This window comes from Prenolepis imparis, unplaced genomic scaffold (assembly GCF_030444845.1).
Source record: "Prenolepis imparis isolate NDT839.2.m4 unplaced genomic scaffold, iyPreImpa1.0 SCAF_1, whole genome shotgun sequence".
Classification (NCBI taxonomy): domain Eukaryota; kingdom Metazoa; phylum Arthropoda; class Insecta; order Hymenoptera; family Formicidae; genus Prenolepis; species Prenolepis imparis.
Genome location: NW_028141159.1, coordinates 13,391,701 through 13,419,396, shown reverse-complemented (window position 1 = coordinate 13,419,396; position 27,696 = coordinate 13,391,701). Strand labels below are relative to the sequence as shown.

The window sequence follows — 27,696 nt, the reverse complement described above, 5'->3', positions numbered from 1 at the left end:
GGGAACGGTTCATAATTTATACGGCTTTACGCGAAATTAGTTATTGTTCCTGATAAATTCGGTGCATTGCGGCGACCGCGTTGCTACACGGCTGTTGGCGTTGTACGGCCTCCACGCGAAATGGACGATTATTCCATTGGACAACGACACAGCCAGGTCGTGTAAATATTGATGTTGCAGGCGCGATTTTTCCCGACGATAGACCTTCCAATAGAAATGAACCACGTATTTCGGCATCGTTCGATATCGCATCAGAGATCATAATCTGCGTGCGAATTAAATAGATAATTTAGATAATTTATTTTGCTCTATGGTATAAAAAATTCCTTATAAAAATGTGACAATAATTAAGTAAAGAGGAATGATAAGATTCATGAAAAGAAGAATAGATGAAAAAGAGAGAAGAGATATGAGACGAATGAGAGTAACAAGATAGATATATAGCACAAAATATAAAATATAAATAAAATATAAAAATAGAATACAAATAAAATAAATATATAAATAAAATATAAAAATCGAATAACAAGATTTGCGTGACAAACGTATCGCTTCGAAGTAATAATTAACGAATATGTTTCTGATATTCTTGATGAAAAGTTATATTCGGTATGATCAAGTATCAACGAATGATATATTTGTAATTTCATTCGAATAAAAAAAATAATACTTTACACGTTTGAAAATATATTATTTTTCTATTATTTCTCATAATCGAAAACGTGATTCGTTTGTAATTTCTGCTACGCATGATATTCAATGACAGTAACGTTTATTCGGCACATTGTTCATATTTTCCGCGAGGGAAATTATTCGGACAGCTTCTCATTGTCAGATTATCGATCGTTTCGTTTGGTGTTACTTGATGTACGTTAATTGCCGCTTCCGATAAATTTTGCCGACAGAATCGACTTTAGGTTCTGCGCGACTCCGTCTCCGTCAATCGGCGACGTGTCAGTCGGTTACGCGTTCAATAATCACTCGTTTCCCGGAGAATCTAAGCGAGCGAATGTTCATTTCCTTCCTAGACGCGAGGCCGCTGCTCCGTAAACCCCTTTTCGTTCGCCCACTGGGGCAGTGGTGGTAGCTCTCAATTTTCGGCATTCGAAATGCCCCATTTCCGGGAAACGTTACTCCGCGCCATCCATTTGCCGGTTCATCGATAAGGGGAAAACGGATCGATATCGATATATAGAGCGTATCGCACTTACGGTACGCGCAGGTTCGAAAATGCGAACGGTAAATCGACTGCAACGACGGACGGAAGTTTCAAATTCCGGTAGCTGCAAATCTTCCTGAACATTTTTGCAGCAAATGAAAGAGTGTCCTTAACGATCCGGGTGAGAAACTGCATCGGGACCATTTCTTTAACACCTCACCGCTATGAATTATTATTATTACGATGGAGAATAGAAAAATTAACATCGGTAAAAAACAAGTAATAATCCTAGATAACGTTACAGATCGGAAAGAAAAAATCAATTCCATATACTTTAAGTCTATAAAATATTTTTTTTAGAATTATTTTTTAGAAGAATATATATAGAGATTAGAGGATAAATATAGTGCATAATTGTACCAGAATGTTAAATAACGACATTCGTCATAATTATCTAATCATGATTTGTGATTTGATATTAATATCGCGACATATTCAGCTGCAAACATGTATGTGCATCAAGATTAAGTTGCAAAATTCGATATAATTAAATAATTCCATTGCAATCATAAACCAGATGCCCAATTAATTAACGTTAATTCAATATGCTCGATACGGTAAACCATGCGGAATTAACAGCCTAATTTACATATATATAATTTTCATAATATGTACACATATAGTTGTAATATAATTCTCTAAATCATGGTTCTTCAACCATGCGTGTAATTAGATTTAAATATATTAATTGTGTTATTTGTTTATTTATAAGATATCTTTTGAAAGATCCGAAAGCATGAAAAAAAATATGCTTAGACTTTTGATCTGTAGAAGTTAAAAAAAAACCGCCGTAGATGTTCTAGATTTCAAAAATTATTCGCCAAAGGAATGAATTAATAGCGCAAAATTCGATAACTACCATCAGAGGAGATGGTCCCTTTTCATTTTTGCCTCTCGACATAGCAAGATGTCGGAAAATGCGCAATGCTACAGAGATGAAGTTAGGTCGCACGAGGCTGGCCGCTGCGCGAAATAATACTATCGTCGTGAGAAAATTAGTTTATCCACTTTGCAGAAACACGTTTCCGCCTGCTAGCGCGTTTCATACATCCGCGAGGAGACTCAGTCGTGCAGGTGCAGGTGTCGAGGACACGCGTCGCGGGGTGAGAGAGGGAACGAAGGGAAGGAAGATGCAGTGCGAGGCGCAGTTGCACGCCATGCACAAGACGACTCGCGGTTGCTCGCCAAGTTAAGACCGGCTTGTTAGGAAAGTTGTATCAAGTTGGATCGTGCTACCCATGGAGAGACTTCGAGCTCGAGAGCTCCTCCGTATCGCGACTCTCCTACCGCACCGGGCCAAAATCCTCCGGAACGTCACCCGTATTCGCCAACCTTTGCCTCCGAACCGACCCGCACATACACCAGAAACGCGCACGCGTGCAGTATGCGAATGTATGGCTACACCAGAGAGTAGATTTACCCGTATTATTATGGGTAGAGTTTGGCATCGGTGCCAGAATGGAAAGCCTTGTGGTACTTCATTAAATTCGCGAGAAACACGCCGATCCACTTCGCACGAGAGTGGTTCCATGCACGTAACCTTATGAACTAGGCACAAGTTTACAGAAATCATTAATTGATTAACAGGTAAAAGAAGAAAGAGGAGAGAGACCGAGAGATTGCATCGATTTTTTAAAAAGAGAATTTAGTTATTAGATCTAAAGTGATATTTTATAATAACTTGGAAAAAATAAAATATTTTAATGCTATAAATTTAAAATACCCCCACTAAAATTATATAATATAAAAATAAAAGAGAAATATAGTGACACTCTTTTTCTTTAAAATGATCTCTGTTGTTAATTTTTAAGGATTAAGTGCTTCTCGTTGTTCATTTTGGGACATAGCTTGTATATGTGTGTATATGTCTGTGTACAAAAATATAGCTACAATTTATTGGCCATACGGCTACGCATAAATTTCTTTCGCCGCGTGCTACATCAGCGTGGTAAAAGCTTCTTTGACTTTATCGCCGTGAAATTGTACGAAAACTAGGCCATCCATTCGCAGCATAACACGATTTTATTGGACACTGAGCGAGAGCTGCTCCGGCGTTTTCGTAACTACTTCAGGTAGCGTGGAAACGTTAATACTTTAAACTTTTAAGCACGCCCAAATTTTAAGTTCTATGCACGTTCGCTTCTGCAATTTATATAAAAAATTTCTATCTATTCTATAGATATACATATATAAAACCCAATAGAATTTTATATTATGTAATTATATAATATATTAAACATAGGCCGGTATTCATAGTCGGTTCTTATATTTAAGACTGTCTTAAGTACAATCTTAAAATGTGATTAACCAATCACAGAGCCGTATTTGCATCTTAAGACATTACTTAAGACGGTCTTGAAATAAGAACGGACTATGAATACTGGCCATAGTGAGAGAGAGAGATTTAGTGTAAATATATAAGATATACTGTAGTAAATTACGCATTCAAGGAGTTAAGTATAGATTAAGTCAGACATACGACGAAATAATGAGATAATTTCATTGCACGAAAATAATAAGGCGAAATTCTTTATATCTATATAATATATATTATATAGATACAAAGAATTTCGCCTAATTATTTTCGTGCAACGAAATTATCTCATCATTTTGTCCTATGTCTGACTTAATTTATGTTTAACTCTTTGAATGCGTAATGAGTATAATTTCCAGTGTATCTTATACATACATATTGTATATATTATATATACATATATATATATATATATATATATATATATAAAGAATTTCGCTTAATTATTTTCGTGCATGAAATTATCTCATCATTTCGTTCTATGTCTGACTTAATCTACACTTAACTCCTTGAATGCGTAATGAGTATAATTTATAGTGTATCTTATACTTTTATATATGTATATATATAGATATAAAAAATTTTGCCTAATTATTTTCATGCAACGAAATTATCTCATCATTTCGTTCTATGTCTGACTTAATCTACACTTAACTCCTTGAATGCGTAATGAGTATAATTTACAGTGTATCTTATACATACATATTGTATATATTATATAGATATAAAGAATTTCGCCTAATTATTTTCGTGCAACGAAATTATCTCATCATTTCGTCCTATGTCTGACTTAATCTACACTTAACTCCTTGAATGCGTAATGAGTATAATTTACAGTGTATCTTATACTTTTATATATATATATTTTTTATATATGTATATATTTTATATATATATATATAATATAAGTATAAGATACACTGTAAATTAGACTCATTACGCATTCAAGGAGTTAAGTGTAGATTAAGTCAGACATAGAACAAAATGATGAGATAATTTCGTTGCATGAAAATAATTAGGCGAAATTTTTTATATCTATATAATATATATATATAAAAGTATAAGGTACACTGGAAATTATACTCATTACGCATTCAAGGAGTTAAGTGTAGATTAAGTCAGACATAGGACGAAATGATGAGATAATTTCGTTGCACGAAAATAATTAGGCGAAATTCTTTATATCTATATAATATATACAATATGTATGTATAAGATACATTGTAAATTATACTCATTACGCATTCAAGGAGTTAAGTGTAGATTAAGTCAGACATAGGACGAAATGATAAGATAATTTCGTTGCACGAAAATAATTAGGCAAAATTCTTTATATCTATATAATATATATACAATATGTATGTATAAAATACACTGTAAATTATATTCATTACGCATTCAAGGAGTTAAGTATAGATTAGATCAGACATAGGACGAAATGATGAGATAATCTCGTTGCACGAAAATCATTAGGCAAAATTTTTTATAAATATGTACATATATATATATGTATATATATATATATATATATTTCCAAGAAAATTTGTTGGCATATTATTATCTATCTTGGCATCAGTGCCAAGATGTAGGTTCTCGCGGTGAATTCTATTAAATTCCTGGAAAATGGAGTACGACTCGCGCGTTCCACCTTCTTCATAGACGCACAATGGATAGAGACATGTTCACCGAAGAATGTACGTAATGTCGGACAAATCGATAGTTATTTCTAAATCTGACGGATGGTGCATATGTCGATGCACAATTTTCGATCAATGTAAAATTCTTTCAATCTTTATAGCAGAGCAAAGAGGGCAAGGAGCATCTTAAATAAGAATAAAATTTTTTTTAGCATTATATATATTAAAAATAAATTTTGAAGAGTATTATAGGCAAGGAAGAAATTAAGCAGAAACATTTTGTTCGAAAAACATATTCTCCGTCAGAAACGTTAACTTTCCTCTAACGTACCTGTGCACCTTGCATTAGCATATAAATTCTCATCCTATAAAATTTTAGATAGCTTTAGAGCGAAGTAATACGAGATTAAGAAAGTATGATAACGATATAGAGGAAAATGGTAAGGTATAGATATATAACTCGAAAATGGGAGTCGCTGCATAATCAATGAGAAGGAAATCTATTGTCGATGTAACAGATTTTCAGGTCAACGATACATAAATAGTCGAAGTATCCGATAAAGATGGAAGCGATATGTAGAAATTGTGTGAAAGGTTCATTGTATCACTCACATCATTTTATTGTGTGAGATGCTCTTTCTACGTGAGAGAAAGATTTATCTAATATAACATCCTTTTCTAAAAAAGATATGTAAAGTCGATACTCGCATATATCGAAGTTTATTGTTGTCGCTTTTTTGTGATGCTCACTGGCTTTTAAGATTCGTTGTTATATTCGTAGCATCGAGAGGCTGTCATCGCGAGGGTTAGCAGTTTGATAGTATTACAACATATTTTAAAACTAATATTATTATTTTATTTAATTTTATTTTGAACAAACTGTTAAACTACTAACCCTCGCGATGACAGCCTCTCGATGCTACGAATATAACGCACAATGCGAATCGAAACAGTCAATCAGCATTGCGAAAAAGATGCAACAATACTTGCGAGAATCGATTTACAATTAACATGCCTTTTTTGGAAAAAGATATTATAATATTTTAAATTCGATTAATATTTTTGACAATTATCAGCTGATTTTTGTCAAAAAATATTAATCGTGGATAAAATATTATATAACATATTATTTAAAATATATTATTATTTTAATATTTTCAACATACTATATACACCCCCATAACCACTATAGAAATGTTATAAAATAAACAATTTCTCACTCACCGATACGTGCAATAGCAGAGTTGTAGTACACAGTACACATTGATCTGAAAACAAAATATTCAAATTATGTATATACACATGTATGTGTGTGTTGAATATCTCAACAATGCAGTTTAGAAAAAATGTTTTTATATTGCATACCTCACAGTTGCTCCAATGCCGCCCGATGCCTCCCCGGGCCTCCTCCTCCTCTCTTGGTCGACCGTCATTGCTCCTTCATAGCACTCACGATAATCACTTGCGAAAATACGAATAATTACGATTGTCCGACACTTTATACGGCACTCGCGACACGCGAAACTTTACACGGCACTCCCGACACGCCGCGTGAATCGCAATGCTACCTGTAACAAATAAAATACATACATATTAGAATAATCTTATTATTTTGCATTATAACATACACAATATACATGTATGTAAACTATATATGTAAACTAGAATTAACGATAAATATATCCACGGATCGCGCAACACATTCGCGCGCGCAAAAACAGATTAAGTTGGGTTATGTTGGCAAGAGATTTTGCATCGATTTTTTCGCGAAATATGCGTTTCGAACAATTACGACTACATATTAACGTTGAAATTATGATATGCGATTGATAAATATTACAATACAAAGGTTAGAAATCGTTTCTAACGATTATGCTTACTAATTAATCACAGCGGGACGCAGCTCCAACTGCCTAATACTCGCGGCGTTTCGGTAATGGCCGAGGTTACAAACATCGGCAACTTCACTCTAATAGCGCGCGCGCGATACTATATGCATGACTTAATATTAATAATTAATTAAAACTCGGAGGAGATTCGTTCGAAAAGATATAGCTTTAGAAAGAAAAAATATTAATCGAGAATAAGGTATTATAAACATTATTTACAACATATTATTATTTTATAACTTTTACCATATTATTATTTTAAAATTTAATTAGCAAATTATAACATACACAATATAAATATAAATATGTAAAGTAGAATATTTAATTAGCAAATTTTTGCTTTATTAATATTTTTTGACTGAAATCAGCTGATTAAAGCGTTAATTTGCTAATTAATTTTCAAAATAATAATATGTTTTAAATAATATATTATAATACTTTAAACTCGATTAATATTTTTGATAGTTATCAGCTGATTTCTGTCAAAAAATATTAATCGAGAATAAGATATTGTAACATATTATTTACAACATATTACTATTTTAATTTTTTAACATATTATTATTTTCAAATTTAATTATCGAATTAACGCTTTAATCAGCTAATTTCTGTGAAAAAATATTAATCGAGTTTAAACGAACTTTATATTTAAAAAAAATATATCATTTTTTTAAACATAAAACCGAAGAATGGCGCGCGCGTAGTGCGCGCTTGTGTTGTTCTAGTAATATATAAAAAATACATTCCGTTTCTTTAGAATTATATATCAGGATTTTTTAAATTAATTATCATGTTATTACTTTATTACTTTTACTACACAAAAAAAAATTAGCTATCATAGCTAAATTTTAGCGCTGTTCTTAAATTACATATGAAATTCAGATATCATCCCTAAATTTTAGCTGTGATAGCTAATATTTTTTAGCTATAGAATTCTCCGTTAAACTATAGCTAAAAAATATTAGTTACCATAGCTAATATTTAGACATGATAACTAAATTTCAGGTTGCAATATAGAGACAGCTAAAATTTAGTTATGGTAGCTAATTTTTTTTTCGTGTACACAAATTTGTACGACGAAAATGTAAAAATAATGACATTAGTAAAAATTTCTTTTCTTATCGGTAATATTATTTCTCTTAAACTGTGCATATAAAGGAATGTTTAAGATTGAAACCTTTCAAATGAGATATGAAAGAGCGGAATGAGAAAAGATAGGTAATTGAGTGGATAAAATAAAGGAATATCAGTACGAAATGCTCTACTAAAGCTGTGAAAGAAGATAAAATAGAATTACCCTAGTGCGTAGTATTTAATGAAATGGTGCTGCTATAATTAGCAATATAAAGTTTAATTATACAACTGTGCTTGGAAACGTTAAGTCACGTATTCGCAGTAAAAGAAATGCATTGTAAATATAAAGAGCACTCACACAGCTATGATCTTAAACAGTAATAAGTAAAATCTTTCTTTAGTACAACTATTATTTCTGTTGAACTATATATGAAGAGATATTTGGCAGTGAATCAAGAAAGCGACACACAAAAGTGGGCCTCCAGGAATGATAATAATCGTATAACTGAAATAAAATTCTCGGCGATATTAAAGCTCGGTGTAGAAAGTGGAGCAGAGATAATAGAGAAATGGCGCTTGATTTTCATCGTCGGAAAATATATTGTAACAGTTAAATTATATCGCCTGAAGACGATGATTCACATACATGGTAGCTTAGTTAGTGCAGCTAAGAAACGCGAATAAATACATATCATCTTAAACAGGCGCGATAGAATAAAGTACAACTTCTTCTCTCTATACATATATTGTATATTTCAAGCGCTAAGCTTCATATAACCATATTCAATGGATATTCAACCGAACAAAGAACGAAACGTGAAGGTGCACTTCCAAAGAGATAATAGTCGTGCGAATAGGATAAAATCCTCGAAATATTAGAATGTGTGGAGAGGAGTAGAATGGAAAAAGTGGAGCGAAGAGAGATCTGTGCACGTATCGAGAAGAGTACCGCGGTATCACACATCCTTAAAGAAACTCGCCTCCTTCCTCGGGATCTTTATAATTTCCAGGATCCGAGCCTGAGAACATTCCATGGTAAACAGGAGTTTCGTGGATCGAATATCGAATATATGTAGCAACCTCTCACGCTATTCCGGGGCGGAGTATCTTCGTGACCTAGCTCTCGGTACTTTCGGGGATGAGTTGAAAAGTTGCTTCTCTCTCAGACGCCAATTCCGGGAAGAAAATGAAGACGAACAAAGAAAACTGCCGGCGGGAGAGGCGGAGAGATTCCTACTCGGATTTTCATCCGCGCGGATTCTAATCCGGACTTTCTCTCCTGCTTCTCCGGCAACTGAAGAAGGAAACTGAAAACATTTACAGTCGGCTCGAAACTCAACTCCGCGCGACCATCAATCCGACTTCTACCCTCTGCCATCGTGCGCCGGCGAATTTATCAATCTCGATGTCGACGCGCACTGTCGAGACATCCATTCTTCAGCTACCGGAATGAACGATCTCGTCTCTCTCTCGGCGCGATCGTAAGCAATTTGTCAAATCACGCTTGTTTGCCCTAAGCACTTCCCGTAAGTTCGCGGATAAGTTCGACGAACCCCGCTCGTCGCGTTCTTCGGTCGCGGCACTAATTAAAGGTCGCGTATTGTCAGGAGAGAGCTTTGTTCGCATTTCAATTACGGCCCGGTCGATTTCGTTGAATGAAGCACTACGAGCCAATCCGGAAGGTCCAGAGCCCCTCCCCTCCCGATCTACATTGTTCTTATCCCTCTTGTTCGTCAGGAATTCGACCGCTTTAAGACACGAGATATGTTTGATATAGTACCTGTGCCTGAATATTATGCGGAGATTTACGAATATTCTCGAAAAGCGTCGTGTTATCGTGTTTCGTCTGACGCGTTGTTTATGCATTTCTTTAAAACACGACTGAAAAATAGATTAAAAAAGTTAAAATTAAAAATTACTGCAAAACTTTTTTCAATGCACACTGTTGAATCTTTGACAAATTTCTTTGTTAAATAAATAGAACTTTTTTTGACATCAATCGTGAATTATCGGATGATGCGCGAAATTTTTATCGAATTGAGCTTTTAGGATACAATTATCGTAAAAGGATTCGCGGCTCAGCGCCTTGCGCCTTGCGAATTCTTTGACAAGGTGAATTATGACGATCGTTAGGCGGATTGATTTCGTCGCGTGCAGAAGTTTAAATTCAGTGACATTGAATTTCGCGAATTGAATCGCAAGCCTATTCATGTTCGTCGTGTCGTCAATCTTCGTTCCGGGCTTCACCGTAGCTCCTGTTCTTACCGCTCGAATGGGGATCGCAAATAAACAAAAAAAAAAGAGAGTAAGCGAATAGCAGATAGAAGTTTCGAACGGTTTCGATAGATTGATCGAATCGAATTTCTTATTTATTCTAAACTTTCATGTGCAAATTCCCTGATAGATATTCGTACCAACGTCAAAATTCGCTATGTTATTTTTTATCAAGTTATCTCCCAATAATATCGGATTCCTATTGAACATCTCTTGGATTAAATCTTTATTTTCAATCGCAAAAATTTGCATATGAGGAGAAAATCATTCACGAGATCTGTAAACCTCGGTTTGATAGCGAGAATGCAATTCTTATTAATTTGAATCACCAATTATTTGCATTTATTTTTCACGGCGCGCGTTAAGAAAATGTATAAATGTATAAATTTGAGTTTCAAAGTATCGAACGCGTTGATTCAGTACTTTTCTTTCAAATCTTGTCGAAAAAAGATGGAACTCTCTCTATATCTTATACATTTATTTATATTTATTTTATTTCGACTTCTTTCCGCGAGCTCTCATTCTTCACCTCCGCGATTCACGGAATATAAAACAGACACGTGTCTCCGAAGATTTCCCTGAATAGTGATCATTAATACAAGTTCGCGCAAAGAAGGAAGTACTGGCAGAAAAGAGGCGACCTCGCCGCCGGTAACGAGCGAAATTAATAAAACGCCACTGTTTGCGAATGTAATTTGCGGGATGGAATCAACGTCTATTTAAGTCCTGATGAAATTACCGGCCGGTTAGAGAGGGTTAGAGAGAGCTTCAAAGGGACGGGATAATATTCATTCATAAATTCTGTCTGCCCGAGGCGAGCACGAGGGCAAGATGGAAGGAAAGGCGCCGCAAGACAGGCAGGGATCAGATTGGAGCGGCTGTGAGAGGCGAGTCGATACTAATTAATCTAATTAACGAGGCAAATTTAAGCCGCGAACCGATCCTAATAACTTTTTTTAGCTTACTTTTGTGAATAAAATGATTAATATTTTGGCCGAGTCTGTTGGATTAGCTCAAAAGCGCACTGCACAAAGACAGATTATAATTTACTGAGATTTAACTGAAAACGAAAAATGTATCAATTTAATTAACGACGAATCTCAAAGAAGAAATTTCGCTCTCGCTTAGGGAATATAATTTTGCCATGTATAGAAGTTAAATTCTTCGCACACACACAAACAAGACAGAAGATAAAAATAAGAAAATATGTTATTTTTCAATTTGTGAATAGTTTGTAAAAATTATATTACTGGAAATTATCTTTTTGTTTGTATTCGAGAAATGTACAAGTATTATTTTCTATTTAAAATTGTTTGCGAAAGAACGGATTATTAAAAACATAATATCCGAATATGTAACTCTTGTATCGAATTTGACAGTCTTCGATTCTCGGTCTACGATAAAATATGACGGGACCGCGGTCGACTCGTTTGCGTCGAAACTACGACGGAACAGCCTGTTTCGGACTTTCTGCGTAAAGTCTGCTAACTGCTAACGCACGCAGTCCATATCCCTCGCGGTTTTCACTAATTTCGTAACTAATTACGTCTCCTTCGAACTCGGCAGGACCGCTGTGGCACGAGAACTATTTCGATCCCTTTGAAAGCTACATTTCGGGTTTGTTCATGGAAATGCTATGAGAAACCGCAACGCGTAGCTCGTTTCGGCCAATAATTCGACGCATTAAAAATATGACTGATCAATATACAACGTGCTTCTCGTAGATATATATAAAACGGTCAACATTTCACAATTATTATCCGGCAATCGAATTATTTTTCTTTTTTTTTATAATATGTATAAAACTTTGCAAATAGGGATTAATTAAATAGTCTATAATTAAATACGTAAATATTAATTAATATAAAGTAAACAAAACAATTGTTTTCTATCGAGTTTTAACGTTTATCTTAAAATGCACGACAGAGTGCAAAAATTGCTCGAGCTCCCCGAGAGCTCGCGCGACGCGTGGCGTTTAATTGCGCCGGATGTTTTGCCGATCCCCCGGTTTTAAAATTCCGCGAGTCCTTGGTAAAAAGGACTCGAGGAGGAAAAGCGAACGGATGGTGCAGCGGAAGCTGGACGTGTAGCGCACAATACCGGCTGCAAAATCTCCCCCCGTCTGGAGAGCGACGTTAGTTTTTCAGAGGCGCCCGGGTCGCGGTTTATTCGCCGTCGATCGATCGTTAAATCGTGCGTGACGATGAATGCCGGTCCGGGGTGAGACCGACGAGACACAGGGTGAAAAGCGTCAGAGAAGATCGTCCGAGGGATTTTTCAGGATTTCGTTTAGTATGCATGTGCGTGCAGTGAACCTGTCGGTGTACGGCATTTGTGTATGTGTGTGTGTGTGTGTGTCTGTAAGGATGGCGCATTATTTCCGGAGTGGCGGACAACGAGTCTCGAGCGGGGTACATTAATTGACTATAAATTCAGTAGTCTGTCTCTTTCTCCATCTTCCTTCTCTCTCTCTCTCTCTCTCTTTCTCTCCCCCTCTCTCTTGCTTGGCATTAATTCGGCTATCTCGAGAGCGGCTTTCGTCGTCCGCGGCTGCTCGCGACTACAAAAGGAGCGAATCGCCGTTAACGAAGCGCCTTAAACGCGCGCTATTTAGCGCGCCCCGCAACGAAAGCGAGACGACGAACGGGTTCGGGCTGCTTGGCAAGAGTAATTAATCGTTAAATGCATTTGCATCGCGGCGCGGTCGTTGTTTCGCCGCCGCTCGGATAAGGATTATACCGACGCTTACACTGTAATTGTCGCGTTTCGTAACGAGAAACAAGCGCTGCTTTAGGCGAATGAAATATTCATAATGTTAAATATGTATGTCCAATGTACAGCTTCGATCCGAGAGAGAATCTCCTTTTCTTCTCTTTTAATAAATAATGATACCAGCAATTTATCATAGAAATTCGAGCAATTTGACAAATGTTTCGAATATACACATACATTTATATATAAGTCGTAAATGTTTTGCAACATTATTCTCTAATAAGGCGCAATTATATATTATTTTGCAGGTCGGACGCACGACTCGACTTACACTCTGTACAGATTAGGCGAGAGACTGTCTACGGGCGCTAGATTGTACGTAGAAACCGGAAGAGCCGATGGATTGGACACGGACGGGGATTCGCCCAATAGTCTGCACTCCTTTGCGGGCCCGCCAATACCTCAAGGCGAAGGCACGAGCGTTACTCGGGCCTTCTTGGATGGCAATCATACTCTAATTAGCATTATGGCGCGCATCAATCCAAGTCCCGATTGGTTCGTAGGCGTGGATTCCTTCCAATTGTGCGTCGAGGGCAATTGGGTCGATACCGTTACCGTCGAGGTAATTACGTCTAGCAATGCCAAATTAATGTACACGAAACGTGTCAATACGCCTGAAAATTGTCCCGAGCGAAAGAGGATATCGAAATGTATTTTTGTTTTTTTTTTTTTTTTCGAAAAATGAGTTATATCAATCAATATTTGTCGGTCAACATAAAATCGAAATTGCAAAAATATCGAGAGATAATATGCAAGAGAAATTATTTCTACATTGCATGATCAATATTATTTGTTCAATATTATTGTATCGTTTTGGTTATTTGTAAGCAAAGCGTATCAGGCGCTTTAATTTACGCGATGTTACGAAATACCTGCATACACAGATATACAATGTAAATCGCGTTTGAATCAGTCTCCGGAAAGTCAGACGTCCGCGTATATCGCGCTTGCCGCAAAATATAATTTATACATTTATCTCCGCGAGTCGCGTCGCGCGACTCTCGTCATTTCGCTAAAATCCGCGAATGCTTGAAAAATGCACGTCGCGGTTTAAACCATCCTCCGCTGTTCCTTTTTCAACAGCTCGACCCGTTGGACGGAGGCACGGATAACGGCTTCACATTCACGGCTGCCAACTGGCCGACGCAGCCCCAAGGAATCGCTTACAGGATCACATCCCGATATCCGGCACATCCCGCGGGAAGCTTCTATTATCCGAATCTACCTCGTCTACCGCCGATAGCTACCTTCACGTTCACCAAGGTACGTACTCACATGTTTCATATACTACATGTACGATCCTTTATTCCCCGTTATTAATTGATCTCGCGAGATAATTATTTATATTATCGGTTTTAAAATTAAATTCATGCATAAATCGGTACTCGTATATAATTATCTTGACATGATATAAAATTTAAAAAATTTTTGCTCTTGGCGTAAAACCATGAAAAATTAATAAGCTAAATGAATTTTTATATCAATTATTTCTGCAAAGCCTTTTTTTCAAAACACAAGAATATATATGTTTTTTAATAGCTCGATATTATCTCGTTCGTTTATGCATTTAATGTTTCGATTTCATGAGAGAGAGCTCTTTTGTCGTTTGATAAAATACTCATGCAACGCGCAGCAGCTCATTAAAAGAACATCGGGCTTTGGTAATAGCCATTAATTTATTTCCTCGATATTGATATTGCTGTATATAATAAATGCGCTGACAATATCAGCATAAAACTGATTAATTGCAATTCTCTGTTTAAACAATCTAATAATTCTTCTTATGCGAGATGACCCGATAATATGGGCCCGATAATGCGAGATCGGATATTGCTTCATTGTGCCAATTTTCGAATATCAAGTATAATATAATTTCGAAATTATATATTTCCGCTGATCTTTAATAAACGCGAAATGTTAATTAAAAATATTTTAAATATTTGTTCAAAAAGATAATATCGGTGTGACTTTTTCCCGATACTTCCCGATAGATGAATTTTTTTTTTCGAAACAAGATTGCCGAGCTGTTCTGCCCTCGTCATCCCCGCACCACTTTTCTTATTGCTAGCATTAAATACATTTCTGACGCGCAAGAAGGGTGGCTTGGCTCAACGTAAATATTTGTTATCCGAAGCTGTACGAACAGACTCCTCCACCTTGCGTTCCTGCAAACATGGAAGCTATCTTCGCGAAGTATCTTCCGCCTCATTGCCAAACTGATATCTCTAACCCAGTTTTTTTTATCCAAGAGTTAAATATTAACATTACGGCAAAAATTATTCCAAACATAAAATTCTGTTACAAAATCTGAATAAATTTTAAACATAAAGTGTAAGTACTTTAAATGTAAAGTTAATAATACACGTAAGAATACACACATTTTTAATCATCGTTTAGCGAATAATGAGCAATCAATTTTTAACAAGAATTTTAAACGTCAAGGGTTTATAATTAATAAAACCTTGTAAATACTTTAATCCCGATATAAAAGTAAAGATTACGCTCGTTCCGTTCGAACATGAATACTTAAACGATCGAAAATTCAGACGAGAGATGCAGTCTCTCAAGATTCTTTTTTTTTCTCCAACCGCAACATGACACTTGCGGTAAGTTACCCCCGGTAACGAAATTTGAGAGGCAACGACTCGTATTAACTCGTTAATTATCTCTACCTACGGTCTTATTCTATCTCCCTCTTTCCCTTATTCCGGTTCTTCCTCGTCATCCGTCTCTTTGCTTCCAACCTCTCTTTGACTCGTGTCATTCTCTACTTCCGTTTAGAGCAAAGGGACGGTCCGCCTACTAAATTCTTCCCCCTTGCTCTCGGCCTCACTTAATTACCAAACTTTTGTCGCTAATCCGATATCCGTTTCTCGCGCGACTCGTTCTCTTTCCAGCTCTCTTCCTTTGACTTTTCTTTCTACGATTACGTGATTTCCTTATTTACTAATGTTTCTGACAGATTTTCCTGTCATTTTATGTAAATGAGAAGACAGAAAAAAAATTGCGATGTGATATCACTGATCGCCAAAACTATAAATCAATATGATTTTAATTACTAATCACTTTTAATTTATTTTTTGTTAATCTTACTGCTATATTAACGCACTTGTGCGTTTCCAAATTGAAACGCGTTTGAGACATCGAATGGAATAACGTTACAGAATTTTCGAGAATTTTTGCATTTTACTAGAAAAATCTCCCCCCCCCCCCCCCAAACGTCGTTATTTGCCGTGCGTACATGTTTTTACTGGCGCTCGATAATAAATTTATATATGATCATCGTAATATACGCGTCGATTTATTTCTACGCGTGGCATGTTTTCACGAGTAGCCATCAAGGACCAGTTTCAGCCCCATCGAGAAAGAGAGTTGCTCGCAACTGCGCTCGCGACCCCGCTGTTTCCATTAAACTTCACGTTTCCGGAACTCCATTAAAGTGAAAATCAGACCGCCTAATGTAATGCCCATTTCGTACAACAACGTTTCCATTATCGCCCCAAAGTGTCCGGCTTTGCGAAATCGAGGACGTTTGTTTACGCCACTTGACTACTTGAGAGAGCTTTGAACAACGGTGGCACGAGTTAAGCAGAGAAATTAAAATTAGCGAATAAACTATAAATTGTTGCAAAACACGTCTAAAATACGCGCGGCAGCTTGGTAATCAATTTAATAACTTTTTTAATACATTTTTATTTTGGTAATATATTTATACGTGAACACATAAAGATCGTACGATAATGATAATGGAATGAAACCTAGAATATAATCGATAGAAGAAAAGGAAGAGGAACTCCTTATAAATTACTTTAAAATAGCAAATGAACTTAGCGTGCTATCTGTAATAAAAATTTATTTTATTATGGATATAACATGTTCGCGAAATTAAATTCGGGATGCGGAAATTGCGACGTGCACACTGGCATCTGTGCAAAGAGACTAACAATAAGATGTCTAGTACTCAAATAGGAAGAAAGAAATTATTGAGATAAAAAAAGAAAATTTAATTTAAAAAAATAACAATATGTAACGGTTTTAATCCGAAATTTTCTCGGGAAATGCTCATTTACATTCTGAATATATTTATTCTTAATTATACCGACCACAAAATAAAAACACAACTTAAAATTAATTTCGTAAAAGCTCAGAATGTGCGCACATGCCGTTCTCAAATGACAAAAAATGCGCGATTTTCTCTCACGTAATTATAAATTTAATTTATATCGGTTAATCGATTTTTATTTAATAATTTCACAAAATAATTAATTAATCCACGAATTAAGAGTTCTGAAAAACTTTTATATATATATTAGATAGGAAAATTGAATTATCTAATGATACTTCTTAACCTGTTATCGCGCTGACGTCACCATTATGGATAATATTTACTTCTTAAACACAAGGTATCTACGAACGGCCAACGTTTGCAGATGGCTAATATTTATTTTGGTCGATTATCAATTGTTAATGTTGACGCGAGCGAAATTTTATACACAAACGACTAAAATATTTTAGTTAATAATATTATATATTATATATATAATACACGCGATAGGTGTTAATTATTCTCAAATACGGTTGTCCACGTGGGAATAATTAGTGCCCCTCTTGAGGTTTGCGCGCGGACGTGTAGAGTATGAATTACTGGCTATACGGCTACGGTGCGCCAAATTGTGAGGCAAATTAGCTAAATCGATCCGAAAATAATGTGACGTGTCCTAAATTAAATATTATAAATTATATTAGAGAAAATATAATATTCACATATTAGCGCGTAAAATAATCTTTGAATATTTTTTAACATTTACACGATTAATTGGCAAATCAACTCAACTCGAATATCAGGGGATGCTCTTTCGATACAATATATTCTAATTCGCCTAGCTCAAAAATCCATCCAAATTGCGGAATAGGTACAATCTAAATCTCCCCACGGGGGAAACACGTGATCGTACTCTGGGGGCTGGTAACGCATGAATTACTATCGTCGAGTGCTGCAGATAAAGGGCTAGACTCGCGGCGACGAGCAGAATCGGCATGGAGCGGATTAGGCAGATTAAACAGATTAAGCCGAAGCAGCAGGGGGCCGTTTGCCTGCCTCTTGGCACGGGGGACCGTTCAACCCTGCGCCGCCGTATCAACGTCAACGCCCCAAACTTCGCGATAAGGAACCACCTCGGTAAAGACGACGCGTGCGTATTATACGTGTATGTGTATGTGTGAGAGTGTATGCTATACCCAAAATCTCTCGAATTTCACGCGAATTTCCCGATATCGTTGCATTCGATACTTCTCAATAATTCATGAATTTACGATGCGCTCTTATTGAAGTCATACTACTCTGGCTTGTATAAGCAATATTTGTAGACGGTATAGTGAATATTATATCTGAACGGTTTCCAGATTAATTATAAACTCTGCGAAACATTATAGATAATTATTTTGTCAGTGATAACACTTAATGCCGCACTTAATAACGCGATATTGTAAAAAATATGATGACACCTTTTGCCCTCATCTACAGTTGCGTCATCTCAAGGACGCTGGAAATTGGATTTCGGTTAGGGAAAAATGGCGGAATACATGAGCGTATCCGACGAAAATTCCAAGCACGCAATCGACGGAGCAAACATCAAGGGTGTACCTTCGAAAGTGCCGGCTACGTGTTTTTCGCTCCTCCGCATGAAGAAACCCGTGATTATTTTTCTGCTCGCGCTGTCGTGAGAATGTATACAAATGTGTAATATTCCGTATGCATCACGTGCAAGTTATTACCGGTACAGGGATTTACGTGGACAGAAGAAAGATGAACACGGCTCTCTGCTCCGGTTATATATTGTAATAAGATAACGATAAAATTTATAAAAGAAAAGGAAGAGATGAGAGAAGCGAACGCGTTGAAAGATTTAAATAATACTTCCTTTTTAAAAGAAAACAAAATGGACGTAAAAGAATATCGACGAAAGCCCTAAATATCTGCGTTACTTTTGGCGATACTATGAAAACAGTATTATTTTTCAACAAACGAAACTTTATTGCGGGAGAAAACTGTATGATATCGACTTTTGTAAAAGATAGAACTCGTCGCGAATCTAATTCACTCGCACAATCGAACGCGAACAGAGAACGCGAAGAAGAGTCGACCGATGAAGTTACCTTCCTCCTCGTTCATCTCATCTGTTTCAAACTACCGGCGAAACGCAAGAATTTATAACTGGTGACACGTCGTAAGTCTTTTCCCAAGACCGTGGAAATTTATTTTCCACGGTCGCGTTTTCGTTCGCAGGCGTTTCTGGCGTTTCGCACGCGGACTTTTAGAAAGAAGTCACGCCGCGCGCGCGTTACTTAGGATAAACTTTCGCTGGACCGATCGAAGCTATGTAGGTACGCCGCGCAGTTCGGAAAAGTATCGTGTCCGTATATACAAGCGGATACCTGCGAATTGTGCAGAATACTTTCGACCTCCTTCCCGAAGTAGGATGAGAATAAGACGAGGAGGTTGCGAAGCGCGGTTGCACGATTTATACAAAATCGATAATGGAATAAACGAGAATCGCGCGGATTCGAATTGAGCAGATAAAACATACGAAATAAATATATAAAATCGCTGATTTTTCTAGCTAAAAAAGAACTAATAAAAAATTAAAAAGTTTAGTACATTTAAAGTAAAAAAACAATCATGATGATACAAAATTTATACGAGGAAAATTTTCTTCTATCTATAAGTATAATGTTACTTATCAATATACACATACAAAAGAACACTTTTAATAATACATAAATGAATAAAACCATCTGCTTTTAGCAAGAAAAAATGGATATTATTCCAGAATTATGAAATAGATAAATGAAAGAAAGAGAGATGCAAATTATAAGTAAAGAAAAAGAAGAAGACGTAAAGTCAATTTTTTAATTTTTCATAATCGTATAATTAATAAATATAAAAAGGAAATATTTTTCCATTACTAATTACATTACGCGTAATAGTAGTAAGAATATTATATTTAAACAAAGATAATGAAATATATATTTTAATACATATATTTTAATTTTTCATTGAAACTGATTAGTTGTGTACGGGGCATAAATTTTCCTTGATGCCAACTAATTAAATAAATCTCAATTCGAGATTTTATTTTAATAAATCTTATAATTATATCTTTTATTTTACAAAATATCCTTATAATATATTTTATTCATTAATCTTTATTTCATTTAAAAAAGCTAATGTAAAATTCTAATCTATAAAATATTCCTCTCTCCTGGTCTGTAAAATATCCGCTAACACATTTTTGCTCTGTATATAATTTCATTAATAAACTCGTAATTAGCACGTTCTCGTGTTGTATCAATAACGAATTGCATTCATTAAGTGGGAAACCGATCGGAAAATCGTTACTGCGGCGAAATAGTATCGCGCGCGCGACTCGATGGATCGCGATGGGAACTTTGACATTTCCATATCAACATTGTTTCCTGCAAATAACTCTTTCCACGCTGTTTATACTCGAGTCCAGCATGTACGTACATACATGTCGCGTGAAATATGCTTCGCCGATACATGTACATACATACAATATATATATATATATCGAGCACCGAAGCTATTTTCTAACGAAGCAAAAATTTATGGACTCCGCGGAATTTAGCTCTCTCTCAGTTTCATCGGCTCCGTTGGAACGCGCTCGTCGCCTACAACAGCTGCAACAACTTGACTTTAAAGCCGCCAGCGGAATCGGAATTGCAGCTTGCGGCGCACCGTGTTTTCTCTTTTTTTTTTTTTTTTCGTGTTATCGACCGGCCGACACAGATGTCCAGCGCAAGACACGAGGACGTATTGCATTGTTGAACGTTCGTCCAACGATAAAAAAAAATAGCAAGCATCCCCATATTGTCGCCGATGCGCGAGCGAGAACGCTTCTCTATCGTCGATGACTCTCATTGTTGAAATACGCGAGGGACAGTGATAAACGAGCGCGATGAATACATTGCGACCTACCGCCTTTCAAGAGCTCGCTTCGCGGGTCGCGAGAAAAGAACGAGTTGAATACCGTGCGTGTCGGAAAAATCCGACACGTTATTTATGATTTAATCCTGCTTGTGGCTGAAACTACGTCTCTCTAAAGTTCTCTTTTCTTTCGTTTGACAAAAGTCGAAAATTAGATTCATGATATAAGATATTTCCTCCCAAATTTTTTCTTAAAAAATAGATTGCATTATTTTATATATATTTTAATAAATTATATATTTTACTTTAAATATCACATATAAAGCGTGTACTGGTTATTCTTTCAGCTCACGATTTGTACTTGTAATACTAACTTACGCGCGAAAGAAGCCAAGGGATATTGAGGTTAAATGGGTTTCTAAGTAAATTTTTGTCTTCGCTTTGTTCAACTTTATTAATGACTGTTTCCCCGAGTCACGCGACAACGAAATTTCGTAGAGTCTGAGAAACTCCAGAGACAAAGTTACGACTTAATCCGTTATCTCCGCGTAAACCAAAAATCTCATTAGCCATTGGTACAGATTCTGCAAGAGAAAATGCTTTATAATACTTTTTCCTTTTTACAAAAATTAACTCAATCTTGCGATTCTGTTCGTACAAGCTGCACAAATCCCAAGATATTCTAACAATATTCCGATAAAACGGTAGGGATCGCGAGATTGATGCAAAAGTTTAAAATCCTAAGCGGTAGTTTCGACATCAATAACCTCGGAAATCGAGTTTCAGGCCGCATTATCGAGCTTAGTATAGGATCATCCCTGCAACATCGCCCGATCGCGTGCAAAGTGTTATTGGAAATTACAATTTTGATTCAATACCCCGCGCCCGACCCGCTTACAAAATTCACCATTGTGTGATTTCGACAAAACGATCCTGAAGCGGATTAGCGATAATAACGCAACGCGATATTATCCTACCGGGAATGGGAGAGAGAGACGGATTGCGGAGGGATAAATTCGTAGATTCGACCGATACGCGTGATATGATAAATGTATTAAAATCGGCCGCTGATAATTGCATCTATTAAACAAAGTGTAATTCAACGCATACGCATATGTGCATCCTCTATATTATATGTTACATTAATCGCTAATATGTAATATTTATTGCACCTTTTGTCTATTGTCGCGCATTTCTAGTGTATAAATGCAGCAGGTATTTCTAATGTATATATGTATTTAGAAGAGAGAAGGTATTAGAATTTAATATTTTATTTAATATTCAAAGAGAATATTTTTTACGCTAAATATTTAACAGGATTAAGCAGATAAATCGTAATTCATATTAACAAGAGTAATATAATAGGTGAACGAAAAACTTTAGCATTGAATAAATTAATCTCTTAACATTAAGTATTTTTTTATTTCCTTTTGAAATTCTAATTTCTAATCTACTCTGCGTCATTAATCTACTCTGCATCTATTAATTAGCCATAATTTATGAAATCGATTTTATTTTATATTTGCTCGTTGTTAAGTGTCACCCAAACGCAATAATGGATTTTTCGTTAATCATGCACGATTGCGTGTACGACAAATTGCAATTCACAAATCATTGCGGTGCAGATAAGCACCGCTAATAAATTATTGACGAACGTTATCGATGAACGACACCTTGCACATGCGATTATCAGTAGTGTGATAATCCCTTCAATGAAGGACATTTAAAAAATTGGATATATATATATATAAAATTTTAATTTTAATCGTCATTACCAATTTTTATTTCGTGCGTAATCGTTTTAATAAAAAGTAAAAAAGATGACATAAATAACGTACTGTAATTAGACTTGCTAGACTGAAAACTGCACATGTTGAAATTTAAAACGGAATACGATTACATAAATATATAGTACAGAACAAATTTATAAAAAACCCAGTACAGTCGTATACAAACTTGATGGCAAAGCGAATTGAAAGCATACGAGATACATATTTATTAAATTTTATTAATTTCTCTAACTTGAAAAATCAGTTTATATAATAAATTAAAACATCTGTCATCCATAAGATTGTTACGTGCATTACAGAATACGTGATATAAACTGCTGTGCTTAAGGGGAATTCGTTGGTAACAACTCTGCAAACTCTCGAGCATAGATGCATATAAAAAAAAGTATAAAATTTCCGCGAGATACTCGTTATTGCGGTAGCTTGACCGTTACGTAATTCCAGACCGTATAAATCCGCAACGATTGCCGGATAAACTGATATTTCAGTAACTCGTGACGGTACGGAACGAAGCTTTATTAAATTACGCTAATTACGCTGACGCGTAATGGAAAGTTACATTATGGATAAGGAAGCGACGTAGATAAAATTTTCGAATACACTGCTGTGACACTCGGAGAAAACATTCAACGATGGCGATTAATCGAGGATAATTTATTTAATGCGTGATATACCAATTTAAAAGCTCAATTATATAATTATGCATTTATTATGGATATACTTTCGTTGATTATCAAATATCAAAAATAATAATAAAATAAATTCTAAAATATAGAGTTTATTAAGATTTCAAAGCCGCTGATTAATATTTAATATTATTATATATTTGATATCGTTATATGAAAGCTAAAATAAAATTTATAAAATTTTTCTTTTATATAATTTATAATTTATAAAAGTTTTCTTTATCTAATTCTCTGAATATCATTTAGAATTGCATAAAAATAGAAAACGAGAAGAGATAGATTTCATTAAAACGTGGGTTATAAAAATAAATATATACATATATATGACGAATGAAAAAAAAAATCGAAAGATTACTCGAAAAACGAATCGACGGAATTATAAAATAAGGATACGTAACCTGTCGACAACACGGATTTTAACGTCGTTATTCAATTATGAGCTCGGCAAATTTATACATGGTGGTTTGGCACGCGCGCGCGTCAATCTGGAAATTCCCGGCCTTTCCTCTTCCTCCCCCTTCCCTTCCTTCTTGTTCGATTCGGTTTTCCAGTTTCCAATTTCACGAAATTCGTCGGCCGTTTCGTTCGGCCATATACCCGCCGCACCGGCGTTGCAATTTGTCACGGTTCTCTAACCATCGGCGTACTAACCAACGTGGTGGTTACGAGAAAAGCAGCCCTCGTCCCCGACGCAAACGCCGAACTCTATCCGCTCTTCTCGGCGCCGCTTCCTATTACCTCCCTTCGGCAAGTAAACGATGTAAAATTAGCGACAATTATTAAATTACAGTGCCGGCCACCAGCTGCTAATTACCGCCAGTATTAACAAATTTTATGTCGGGCAAATCCGATTAATGGGAACTGTCGAGCAATCGATGCACACCAGTAGTAGCACGCGGCGAAGCTCGTTTTCGCGCTAACGATTGCAATTTATAATAATTGGCGATAACCGAAAATATACTTATAAAAATACATATAATTATGCGTTTCGTATAATGACGAAAGTTCTTTTAAAACGTTACCACGAAAACTATCCGGTATAAATTAATTGTTGAAACTGGAACTTGGATTATTATTACACAACAATTAAAAATATTTTTATTTCTCATTATTCTCTTACACTAGCAGATCCTGACGTCGATAATGGGGGGGTTTTGGAAAATTATTTTATTTAATACTTTTGGTTTCATGATTAGCTTTTATTCCAGAATCAACGACGTCGATAGCTCTTTAATGTTTGTTTTTCTTTATTTATATTTTTTAAACAAATTCAGCAAAACTGTTTCTTTTAATTTACAAGGGGGGGTTTAACCCCCCCCCCTTCCCCCAGGATCCGCCAGTGTATATATATATATATATACATATTGTATATATTATATAGATATAAAGAATTTCGCCTAATTATTTTCGTGCAACGAAATTATCTCATCATTTCGTCCTATGTCTGACTTAATCTACACTTAACTCCTTGAATGCGTAATGAGTATAATTTCCAGTGTATCTTATACATACATATTGTATATATTATATAAATATAAAGAATTTCGCCTAATTATTTTCGTGCATGAAATTATCTCATCATTTCATCTTATGTCTGACTTAATCTACACTTAACTCCTTGAATGCGTAATGAGTATAATTTACAGTGTATCTTATACTTATATATATATTTTTTTTATATATATATATTTTATATATATATATATATAAAAGTATAAGATACACTGTAAATTATACTCATTACGCATTCAAGGAATTAAGTATAGATTAAGTCAGACATAGGACAAAATGATGAGATAATTTCGTTGCACGAAAATAATCAGGCGAAATTCTTTATATCTATATAATATATACAATATGTATGTATAAGATACACTGTAAATTATACTCATTACGCATTCAAGGAGTGAAGTATAGATTAAGTCAGACATAGGACAAAATGATGAGATAATTTTGTTGTACGAAAATAATTAGGCGAAATTCTTTGCATTTATATAATATATATTATATATATATTATATAGATATAAAGAATTTCACCTAATTATTTTCGTGCAATGAAATTATCTCATCATTTCGTCCTATGTCTGACTTAATCTATACTTAACTCCTTGAATGCGTAATGAGTATAATTTACAGTGTATCTTATACTTATATATATATATTTTTTTTTTATATATATATTTTATATATATATATATATATAAAAGTATAAGATACACTGTAAATTATACTCATTACGCATTCAAGGAATTAAGTGTAGATTAAGTCAGACATAGGACAAAATGATGAGATAATTTCGTTGCACGAAAATAATCAGGCGAAATTCTTTATATCTATATAATATATACAATATGTATGTATAAGATACACTGTAAATTATACTCATTACGCATTCAAGGAGTGAAGTATAGATTAAGTCAGACATAGGACAAAATGATGAGATAATTTTGTTGTACGAAAATAATTAGGCGAAATTCTTTGCATTTATATAATATATATTATATATATATTATATAGATATAAAGAATTTCACCTAATTATTTTCGTGCAATGAAATTATCTCATCATTTCGTCCTATGTCTGACTTAATCTATACTTAACTCCTTGAATGCGTAATGAGTATAATTTACAGTGTATCTTATCTTATATTAGCGGATCCTGACGTCGATAGCTCTTTAATGTTTGTTTTTCTTTATTTATATTTTTTAAACAAATTCAGCAAAACTGTTTCTTTTAATTTGCAGGGGGGGGGGTTAATCTCAACCCCCCCCAGGATCCGCCAGTGTTCTCTTATAATTTTTGATTCGTTATCATATAAGAATTAAATTTTTAAAAATATATTTATCACACATTATCCAAAATAATATGTTGAAATAAATATATTAATTTTATTTTTTTAGTATTAATAGTTTGCAATGTGAGCTGCGAGAGAGTATATGATAATATAAATTGTTCATAAATTGAGAAAGGAATTTGTAGAAATTATAAACATACACACAGAGAGATAGCACAGGGGCAATTTGACAGAGATTACAAATAGTTTCAATTTTGTGTGGCATTCCATTAATCTATTTCAAGAATAGTTCATCAGTGCAGCCTCTTCACAGCCGGCGCTCTTATCGCCATTTCTCTTTGCAGCAGTATCCGTGTGCGAATGATACGCGTTTCTCTCTCTTTATCTCTTTCTCTCTCCCTTCCCCCTTACCCTTTCTCTCTGCCACTATTCTCTACGATCTAACCAGAACCACGAGGTGATATAGGAGTGGCGTTGCGGTGTTGCGCTTCTCTCTGTGGAATAGCGCGAAACATACTCCGTCTTGCGCTACATATGCACGCGGATGCACGCAAAAAGGTCCCGAGCGCGAGCTGAATTACTGGTTGCGCACGCGATCATATTCCGCGGTTCCGGCGATCGAATGTGGTAAAGCTGCAAAATATCGATCGTTCAGAATAACAATTTGGAAAAGAGAAGCTTGACGCTTCAGAATCAAAATCCTTCGAGTGTTCGTTTCTCTTGTCTCCGGAGATCTGATATTTTGGAATTTAATGTCACTCGAATGATTGCGAATTAATTATTCGTACTTATATTGAATTATTAATGCAATTTAGTAATAAAAGCTTTGGTTATTTCCAACTCATTAATAATTCATCATTAGTATAATCAATAAAATGTAATTGAGAGAAATGCTTGTCAATATTTAATTGTTATCGTTGTATAAAGTTCGATGAAAAAAGTGGGAAATTTCTCGTACTTGTTATCTTTACGAAGAATAATTAACAATAAGTGCATATATATATATACATATATTGATAAAATAAACACCTATATATATCTTCTCTTTGCGCGCTCACGTAATAAAAAATTCTTTATTGTTGAGTGACGTGTAAAAACATTCAATATCCGACAATTTCATCTGCAATTATTCATTTTAATTTATTCAATTCATTATAAACATTACATACGTAATAAATATGTAACGTGATTACACGTATCATTATCACGCGTCGCTAGCGCATTGCAATAATTTTAATCGATTTAAACATTTAGTTATTTCGTGAATATCAGTAATTATGATATCGGTGCACTTATG

The 27,696-nt window shown here is 35.1% G+C and overlaps 1 protein-coding gene and 1 long non-coding RNA gene across 2 annotated transcripts in view; one reads left to right on the top strand and one right to left on the bottom strand.

Annotated features, from left to right (window-relative positions):
- Positions 1–27,696, bottom strand: part of LOC145940217 (uncharacterized) — a 198,723-nt gene that overhangs the window by 118,483 nt on the left and 52,544 nt on the right. Inside the window, exons 5-6 of the long non-coding RNA XR_014425971.1 lie at positions 6,536–6,738; positions 6,395–6,438 (exon numbers count right to left, since the gene is read on the bottom strand). This is a non-coding gene — a long non-coding RNA (uncharacterized LOC145940217). The remainder of the gene's footprint in view (positions 1–6,394; positions 6,439–6,535; positions 6,739–27,696) is intronic.
- The window catches only part of LOC145940159 (spondin-1), a 172,205-nt gene that overhangs the window by 113,267 nt on the left and 31,242 nt on the right, over positions 1–27,696 (top strand). Inside the window, exons 3-4 of the mRNA XM_083045098.1 lie at positions 13,428–13,741; positions 14,263–14,442. Of these exons, the coding sequence (XP_082901224.1) occupies positions 13,428–13,741; positions 14,263–14,442 (494 nt within the window). The remainder of the gene's footprint in view (positions 1–13,427; positions 13,742–14,262; positions 14,443–27,696) is intronic.